General features: G+C 43.1%; 1 protein-coding gene across 1 annotated transcript in view; it reads left to right on the top strand.

Moving 5' to 3' along the window:
• The window catches only part of T265_15097 (hypothetical protein), a gene marked incomplete at both ends in the record, with an annotated part of 120,846 nt that overhangs the window by 97,978 nt on the left and 12,745 nt on the right, over window positions 1-10,123 (top strand). The window contains 3 exons of the mRNA XM_009176572.1: window positions 1,681-1,863; window positions 3,484-3,845; window positions 6,576-6,804. Of these exons, the coding sequence (XP_009174836.1) occupies window positions 1,681-1,863; window positions 3,484-3,845; window positions 6,576-6,804 (774 nt within the window). The remainder of the gene's footprint in view (window positions 1-1,680; window positions 1,864-3,483; window positions 3,846-6,575; window positions 6,805-10,123) is intronic.

Genomic DNA, 10,123 nt, shown 5'->3' with positions numbered 1-10,123 from the left:
CTCCTGCTGATTGCGTCATTGTTGATTGTACGTTTTCTTAATTCATGATGCTTACTAATCCGTTTGTCTGTAGAACCAGTTCCTGTCAGTCTTCAAGATATCATCTGCTGCCCCACGTCTGTCTGCTCCTATTGACTACTGGCCACGAACTGCGTATAATCTAATAGTCGCAATCGTCCTGTGAGATCCTTAACCGTCTGGATCTTACACCCGGTGTTCGCATAGCCTGTGACAAAAGCCTGGTCGATGTGGAATATGCAGACGACATGGTTCTCGTCTTCAAATCGCAATAGGCGCAGCTATTTTTGGATGACTGAAGTTATCTTGTCCTTTGGTATGCACTTTGCACCAACAAAGTGTAAGGTCATGCTTGCGGACACACAGTCACTGAACACTCCACTTAAAATCCAGGAGGAGAGACTTAATGTTGTGGGGCGTTTTGCTTTCCTTAGAGATCGATTAACTTCGATTTTATGGTGACAGATGAGGACAATGCACAAATTTCAGAGGCCCGGGTCGCGTTTGATAATCTTAAGTACCTGTGGCGTCAAAGCGGTATATCCCCGAATCTCAAGGGCCGCAGGTATCAGGCTACAGTGCAAGCTGATCTGTTGTATGACTATGGGAATTTCCGTGTTCGAGCAGCGGGACTGAGACGTCTTTAATTGCTCGACAGTCGTTGTCCCAAGACTGTAGCTCGTGTGAGTAAGTGTTGGTGAATCCATAACGGGGCAATTAGAAGGCGAGCTTTCCGTTGTGCAGCGGTGACTTCAATGTGTCCAGCACTCGACGTTGCGTTGTTTGGGCCATGTATTAATTGTGCCTAGCTATCGTTTGCCGAAGAGGTTGCTATTTTTCGTGTCCAATTCAGAGTGGCGGAAGCAGAGAGGTGACCAGCCTTGGAGCTGGAAGAGGGGCATGAAGGTGATTGCGAAAGGTTTTGGTGCAGTCGGAGCTAATCGTCTTCCAGGATGAGGACTGTGCGATCCTCATTTTGCCTGGTTGGAGTGACTAGAGATATAGCCAACTCCGAATGATTGTTGTAGACTTGCACTAAGTCCCTTTCCTGTCCACCTTTATAATTTTCTTCACAACAAGGCTTTCGAATAAACCATGGTTGTACGGGAGCGAGGCATTAGTGATGAAGACTGATGTTTTGCTGTCCATGATGATAACCATGAAGCTTTTCGCTAGTCGTGTAATTGTCAGGTGGGGAACAGAAACGGTACTTTTTAATGACTAATCGGATGAACTAACCTTATTTTTTCATAAAGGAAACTACTCACAAGGTTGCTGAAAACTCTTCGACAGCCCACGACCGGTTTTGCTCTTCTTGGGCCGTATGACAAACAAAGCGAACAAACCGCACTTATCCCCTGGATTTTTGAAATTTCTTTTCTCGTTAAGAAAATTAGTATAACCCCTAGGTGTAACTTTGCTGTTTGATATTACGAATTTCTGGACAAGGTCCTTTGCCTAAGGTTCCTCATGTGAATCTCAGCAGTAATGTTCCCTGATGCACTTGTATCACGAATGACTCGCATATTCCGCCTCTGGAAAGCGATCGCCTCTGAGGTCAGTCTTCTACCCTAATATGCAACTGCCTATGAAATGTGTTAACATCTACTCACCTAGCAGCATTTTGCCTTTTTCTCCTCTTCATTATCCTCCCTTTTGCAGGGACGCATTGTTAATCGGTTCTCTGCGGATATCGCCACCCTCGACCATCCCCTGTTGAATTCTATGAGAAGTTGTTTTGGTTGTATGCTTCAGTGCTTGAATACAGTATTGCTTACTACCAGCGTCAGCCCGTGGATTATCATCCCAATGGCTTGTCTGACTGCAGTGTACTGTTTACTCCAGGTATGGATGTTTGCATTTAGGCACCCTAGTGATTCATATCCGTGCTACTGCAATTCCGCTCACTCATCTTGCTTGCATGCATGCCCGGTTTTTTCTACCATCCCCTACTTCTCTGCCTGCAGTTTTTTTCATCTAATGCCATTTTTCCTCGTTGCATGAGCTGGTTATTGCGCCAGCGAACAAAACAAACTGATAGGCTATTGGAGCGCTTCCCCAAGGTCGCATGAATCACTGCACTCTTCCCCAGATCTTGCTGTCAACTAGATACTTTTAAAAAGTTGGGTTCAACGTGCATTCATATTTGTCGTTGGTTTTTGCTAGCTTTCCTAAAGCTCCCACATTACCACTGCATAAGGTGAACCTACCCCGGATTGTGTACACTGGTTTGTCGTGTGATGAAACCCATATTGTTGAGTGAATTGCTGCAGGTCCTTTATTTCACCAATCGGTAAAGCAGAAAAAAATGTCGTCAGCTTCTGAGAAATGGTGAGAGTATAAGTAGCCGTTTTAGTGGCAGCTTTACTGCACAGTTTGTTACCGCTCCACTTGTTCAACACAGAGAACAGGGGCGGGTGATGATCGGTCTTCATCATCACAGTCCTCTGTTTGGGCGAAACAGACTGCATTTACTGTGCGCTCATATAATGTACCAACTAGATATTTCGGGGAGCGATCAAATGCTTGAGTACTGTGTAGATCCTTCAGTGCGACCCACTTGCCATGTTTTAGAGCTCTGCAGGCATCTGTTCTAGGTAGTCAAACTTCCCATTGGCCAGTGCCCAATTTCATTGTACCGCAAATGCGCTGTAGTTGGATTAGGATGAGGATAGGCAGTAAACGCTATGCAGTTTTCTAATCTGATTGGCATTTCTATGTAGTTCACAGTGTGATTAAATGGGAAATCCAGTGTTCAAGAATAGCCGTTCGTCCACGCTTGGGTTTAACCAAAAATACGTGTTTGAAATATCGCCATGAGCCATCACAATTTGATAGTAATGCAGCGCCCACTGCGATTTTTGAGCGAAAAAAGAAGCTGGATAAGGCACAACTGAGGAACAACACAGTTCAGTGAGATAAACCGACTCACAGAGCGCTGAGCCGTCAATTCCATTAGTGGGTAACACACGATGCAACATGAATGGAGCAGTTCGCTCAATCTTGATCGACCAAAATCATCATTTGAAGCCCCAGTTCCCTATATAGATAACAAAATTCACCGATTCATTTTCACATGCTGCTTATGCTTCTTGGTCTGGAAGCGAATCGGACCACAATGCCACTTGACTGTACTTCATCTTAGTACAAGCCCAATTTTCATCCATTTTGTTCTAGCTGTACCAGTGTTGCATGGTCTCACCTTCATTATGTCCCGCACAACATAAGGTATATCGCTAGGCGTCACCGAAATTTTTGTCTACCTGCTAGTGGTCTTCACAACAAACGGGTTTGTCCGACTGCTGTCATTTGAATCCCAATTTTCGGTCACACCACCCATGCCATTGTATCTTTAGTCAGTTGGACACTTGTAAGACGTACTAGTAAGAATTTTTGTCTTAGTTTATTCCAGTCGAACTGTAGTTCGTGTTGTGTTGGTGAACAACATGGACAGTTTGGACTTAGTTAGCTATCTCCTTGTCAGCCATAGTTTTCCAACTGGAAATGTATAGTGTAGTTCTAATGTCCACATACACGCCCGTGTTCCACAGGCTAACTGAAGGCTGTAAGTTTCGTTCATCACATGGTCTCATTCATCCTTACCGTCATTTCCTTTTCTACGTTAAGAATGTTTACGTGACAAACTCACGACAACTGAAGCGGATCGAGTCTGTCTACCGGTCACCCATTTTCTCGCACTTTTCCGAAACCCTGCTTGGGGCGGATAACATACGAGCCTACGGCCGAACAGAAGACTACAACAAAATCAATTCTAGTCGACTTGATACGGGAAATGCAGCTTCCTATTTCAACTTGATTGCACAAAGGTGGGTGTTTGAAAAAACCGAGATTTCCGCCTCCAACGTGGCGGGATCTTGAAAGTTAGGTACTTTGGGACACTTGTATTTTGCTGAGGTGGCCGAATACCATCGAGTCTACTATTTTCCGTGTATTTGACTAATGGTCAGCCGAATGTTATATCTAAGACTAGAAACAAAATACCCGAAAACCGACTTTTGAGTTTCATGAACACACCAACTACTAACGAATGCTCATAAGCTAACGGCATTGCATAACATTGATAGATATAATAAATGATAACGATGTGATGGATTCCCGGGACGGGTCAGAAATTCTAGCTCCATGAATATATTTCACTGAAGAGGCATCTTAAGGTAGTTGGATTATGTGAAATCAGGTAATGGCAGTATGTGGTAAGGAATTAGAGACCTGAATTTCCGTTACACTTCAAACTTTGTTATCTTATTTGACATCTTCAAGAGTGTTTCATTGTAAGGAGGTGTGCTGTTATTGTCATGACCCGGTGGCACAAAACTGGGTCCTCTTTTTGGAAGTTCACCGAATAGTGCCTTAGCTAATTTCTCGCTGGCGGCATTTATTTGGTAAGGTTGTTTTGTCACCACTTCTGTCGTGGGCGGTAATTTTAGTGTTAGCTTTGAATTTCATTTCAAGTTCACTTACTGTGTTGCTTGTTTAAGTGAGGATCGGGTGAATATCGATTGTAAACAGAACAAAAATCAGTACTTGAGGCGTTGTTTTCATTTTAGGGACTTCGGAACAATTGTGTTTATGACGTCTGGCAAGCCGCATAGGGTGTTTATATCGGATTCGCGACAACTTATACCGGTGTATGACGTCTTAGGTCTTTCATCGCATTTGTAGCAACAGAAAAGCTGCTCATCCAGTTCCACTTCACTTTTTCGACTTTTACTCATGTAGCAGATTGTAGCTATCAGCTCCATCTATTCGGTTTGTCTGTATCAATCTTCAATGGGTACATATCAGTGCCGTCTCGATTTGTCTGGTTACCGAGTTGCTAATTATAATAGGTACGCTTCCAGCTATAACACTCTTTAAGTGCTTAGCTGCCGTGCCACCCGAAGGAAGCTCGAGGGCTGCGATACTGTCAGGTTGTCCAAGCCTAGACGGGGGAAGTCGAGATGCACAGGTCGGGTTCTAGCCACGAACCTTCCACTTAATAAGTTCGCGCTTCAACCCCTGGGTCTCCACCGTAATGATATGGGTTTCCGTGTAAACCGGTTACCATCTGTGTGGACTAAGAGGACTAAATTATGCAGAGTCGTTGCTGATGCGCGGAAATAGACAGAACTTTTTATGTCAGGAACAAGAATACATTTGTCCTCAAAGTCTTCCCAAGTTGAAAAACCCTTTCTGTTGGTTGCCAATGTGGTCGCACTCCACATGCCTCTCAAATAGAATTACGTCCGAATTCTAAGCCCAGTTCGCTACAACAAGTGAATAAGGGTGTTTGACTGTAGCTACGACGGTTTCAGAGATAGGAAAATCAGTTATGGTCAAGCAAGAAGGCAACCTACATCAGAGGTGATTCGAACGTGTGAACTATGGTAATCCGTATGTATCACTCAGGAATAAGTATTCAGTCAGAATCTGTATGCTTTTTAGAAGACAAGTGCATGTGGCATTTTCACAGTAAAATGTCCACATTTTTCGCCCGAAAAACTTTCTAAGAGGATGCGTTCCATCCAGGGGATAACCTAAGCGGCGCACACTGTTCCTCATTGCAAACATCCCTTCCAGAAGCAAAGAAGAGGCGCTGTCTGATTATCCGACTTGCTCACTTACCCTAGAAGGAGTAAATCAACGAAGGAACCACCATAAGCCATTGAGGCAGATTTGTTACTCAACTGTCGTATTCCGCCGCATCAACCAAGCCTTTTTGACTTACCCCGATCAATGAGTTAACCAAATTAATTTTCCCATAATACTTTCAGCCTCCGTCACATCTGCAATACACTCTGAGGCTGGATAATGCAACACACGGAGTCTCGGAATCTACCTACCAACAAATTACTGTCATTTTTGTTATGGCAAAGTATAGTTTCCCGATAAATTTTTCTGTATCTGATCTAACCTGTTTACGTAATAAAAATGTGCCCACTGAAAACCAGTAGGCAAATCCAATATCTCGCACTAGTATCTCACCCAAACCCGTAAGAACATTCAATTCGTGTAGCATTTGTCTCAGATCAAATGAAACACTTCATCACATACCCGAAAAAAACTTTTTGAGACACCTAGATACGAGCAGAATTTCACCACATCAATGCAAGATATTCACAGCACTGTTTTTACCAGCGGTTAGTCCCCTGAAAACATATCCTAATTAAGGGTAACTTTTGAAACTCCATTAGACGGTCCCTCTGGGGACGAAATACTTTCTCGGAAATGGTATACGACAGTGCTACTTGGTTTGTTAAAGAAACAGAGAGGAATAAAACGAACCCATTTATGCTCGGTCTGGCTGTTGGTTACTCAGTTCAGTTATAACCAAATGTAAGTGTTCACCCTCAACAGAAACTCATGCAAACACCATGTATACGTAGTCTCACTGCAACTTAGCTACATCCAATGTGAAAAATACAAGAAATAGCTTGGACCAAGCTGCAGGACCAGCTAGCCGGGTCGTGTCAACAGCTACCAGGTGGGACGTTTTCTCCGGGTTTTGATTTTGCACGTGAGTTACCCTCTTCACTGACCTTTATTTTTATTTCTAGGTGGCTGGCCGTTCTGCTGGAGACCATTGGCAACCTTATAATCTTTTCTGTGGCTTTGTTCAGCGTGATCACCCGGGATCATCTGTCTGCCGGTTTATCTGGGCTGGTGATCAGCTATGCAATCAATTTGAACCAAACTTTGAACTGGTTTGTCAGAATGACAGCAGACCTGGAAAACGATATAGTTTGCGTGGAACGTATAAACGAATACGCAAACATCGAGCAAGAAGTAAGCAGCGCTTCATCCTCTGACTTCATTGCGGCGCTTGAATATTTGTTTTCCAATTCTATCTTGGTTACAGTAAAAGCGATATCAGCAACGTCTGTCCTTTCATTTAGTTCATCCAAAAGTAACAGCAATTGAATTTTCCAAATGTATACTGACCACAATACCAGAGTTCCGCCTTACTGGTCATTTAGGTCCCCCTAAATGAAGACGGCCTCATTATAAGTGATTGGTTTCTTCAGTGAACTATACTATATAAGCGATGTTTGGACGAAGGTCTTATGACCCCACAGAGTTTGAACCTTCAGCAAAATAAACCTTGGTTAGGGACGTTGCAAGAAATGGCGGCTGGGGGCGTTCACGTTGTCAGTTTCTTTCCAGATTGCCTGACTGAGCAGTTGGAGGTGTAGGCATCTCAGAATGCTTGACATAGACCAGCACTAGGTCCCCTCCCTCGCCCACTCTTTTTCTCTTCTTTTTACCCTAGGGCTTTTAATATAATAACATATACATATATATCTATAGCTAGACGAACCTTATGGTTGTACGGCAGTGAAGTATCAGTGTCACACTGATGTTACTGTTTGATGATGATGATGATGATGATCACTACAGGTTCCAGGTGACGCCACCTAACCTGGTGCACCGTGGCTTATCTTTTGGTCCGGCTCCGGTTCCTGACCAATGAGCAGTACATCTCTCTGAACAATACGGGTGAATAGCCATTATAAACATAAAATTTATTCAGGTGTTTGTGGACAGAAGAGGGGCGCTAAAGTAGATGAATCACAACTTCCGGAAGTTGGCGGTACCAATTCAGCAAAGCGGTACGGGTTTTTTTAGTGGAAATGTACAGGTAGATGTCTCAGAACTGATAGAAAAAAGACGGTAGTAGGCTAAGTTGAATAGTTCTTAAAGGAATTGGTTTTGTGAAAAAAACAGGAACACGATGTTGCAGTAAGTGACGCAACAGACTGTTTGTGACTTATTTGTTTCGCTTAAATCAGAAACGACTGGAGCCTGTGAAGTTATAAGTCAGCTTTTTATAGCAAAGGCCTGAAACTAAATGCCCATATGTATGGATATGCACCAGCATATGATTATTAGGTAGATCTTCAAACGAATACATTTCACTCCTCCCATTTACTCCAGTGAGAGAGGATGTCAGTTAATCAGGTCAGACTTCAAACAAGGCTTGGAAGTCTGATACAAATGCGATGTTAAGAAAATTTTGACACAGTGCAACTTCACAACATCTATGCAAAGGTTTTATTGCTCTGATAGCTTGTTGGAGGGGATTTGGAAGATTGAATTTCGCAAACCTAAAGATGATAATGTAATCAGTTCCTCGTAAAGATGCAGACTGTCTAACACGGAATTCGGATGACATAAAGTAAGGTGAATGGTGAAAGAACTAAGCATATATGCCGACTAGCCTTCTCGGTCTCTTTGATCTGTTTACGCGTAACAAGATAGCCGTAAAATTTAGTGAAGTCTAATGGATTAGTTGCATTTCCGAATAAACCTGGGCTAGACTACAATCATCTAGGCACGAATTGAGGGTTTTGTGCTAGTACTCGAAATGTGAAAAAAAACCACCATCCTTTTATATCGTCAATATTTCTCCATAGACGCTATTAATGGTATGTTTCTGTTCCGCTTTCTGTTCTGCTCTATTCCCCATAAACAGCGTGACTTGAGTCAGTTCATCACAACAAAACGGTCGAAAAGATTGAATTGATTAACCACTTCTGAACGCATTTTTTCAGCCTAGACGGAAATTTTAAAGCTGTTTTTAGCAACCTAACGTTGAACCATTCGCACCGGGAAAACCTGGTTACTGAAACACATGATGGATCCTATGGTTGGTTTCCTGTGTGTTCTAATAAACCTGCCCATTGGTAATTGAACGCTACAAAACACAAGGATACCATTAGCACAGTGAATAAGTGGTGAAATTCCATAACAATGAGACAACAGCGCATTGTCGACAGCACAGTGTTGTCCTGGTTAAATAAGGCAACGACAGTTGTTTACTAGCGGAGTCCTGCAGACGGTTGCCTCATTGGCTGCCATTTTCTGTGAACTAACTTCAGCTGGAATTGTTTGGCAACTTTTTTTGAATTGTCCCACAATTGTTTTGTCCTGTTCTACGTTTCAAGCTGGTCTAAGACTGATAGAGTGGTTATCTACAGTAACCTGTGGCCTTTATTTAGAACTTCCCTCATCGATCTCAGGATAACACATTTTACCAAACACGCAACTCGTTACTGTTTCCCATATGTGCCGAAATAGACGGGCTGTGGCTGACATGTTTTTAGCGCAGGGAAAATTTAAAAAATCGTTCAACACAGATGCTGCGTTCCCAAATACCTTGAAATCAGTCTTCTAAACCAGAGGCGAAAATGTTTATTGCACGTGGCTTTGTAAGCGTATGACGACGGAAGAGCAGGTGAGCAGTTCATCGCCCGTGCTGTTTTCTTAACGATACAAGGATGGTCCTGAAAGGGCTGATCCTATTTGAAGGCCTTCAAAGGTTAACCCCTACGTTCTAGTTAGGACATCCAGATCTAACCCCTTTTTGAGGACAGAAGAGACGGTAGATATCTGCCGATTTTCTAGCAGTTCTGTCGCCCTTCCGTTGCTCCACAAGTGCTTTGCCACATTATGAGCGGGCTTTTTCTCCAACTGAGACATGTCGGGAAACAAGTCAGAGCGAGGTACTATGTCTTTGAAAAGTTTGATGCCATTTTTGACTTCCCCTTCCGCTTGAATTGAGCAGTTCATTTCCTTCTGTAGAGCCGGTGGACATTTGAAACCAATCAAGTTGTTCTCCAGGGTACTCCACCCACTGAAGCGTATGTTAGGATCTAAAATTGGTTTTGGAGCCGTTTTTCTGTAATGATTTCACTTTCCGGTAATTTAAAGCCGCCGAGATAAGTTAAAAAGGAATTTAACCGGTTCCTGTCGCCCTCATTTCTTGAACTTCCCCTGACTACTCTTAGTCATCCTTGAGACTGCGAGTCAGTCGTCGTTTCATCTTGCTACCAAATCGTGTTGTCCACTCAGTGGTATCGGTTTCCCTGCGTCGATCAAAGAAGTATATCGCTGTGAGTTCCAACTCTAATCGGACCGTGGCCACTGAACCGCTGTTGTAGACAGAAGTCTTTATAAGTGATCTTTTATAACTAGTAACTATGTGGTCATTGTTAGTCCTGGAGTAGTTAGTAGTTGTGGAGAGAGTCAGGTAACAATGTGATCGTAGTTGTGTTGAAAGCGTGTTCGTGTATAAAGTGTATGAAGAACTCATTGTTATCGAGTT

This window comes from Opisthorchis viverrini (genome assembly GCF_000715545.1).
Source record: "Opisthorchis viverrini unplaced genomic scaffold opera_v5_356, whole genome shotgun sequence".
Classification (NCBI taxonomy): domain Eukaryota; kingdom Metazoa; phylum Platyhelminthes; class Trematoda; order Opisthorchiida; family Opisthorchiidae; genus Opisthorchis; species Opisthorchis viverrini.
Note: the sequence above shows the minus strand (reverse complement) of the source record. Positions and strands in the feature narration are given on the sequence as shown.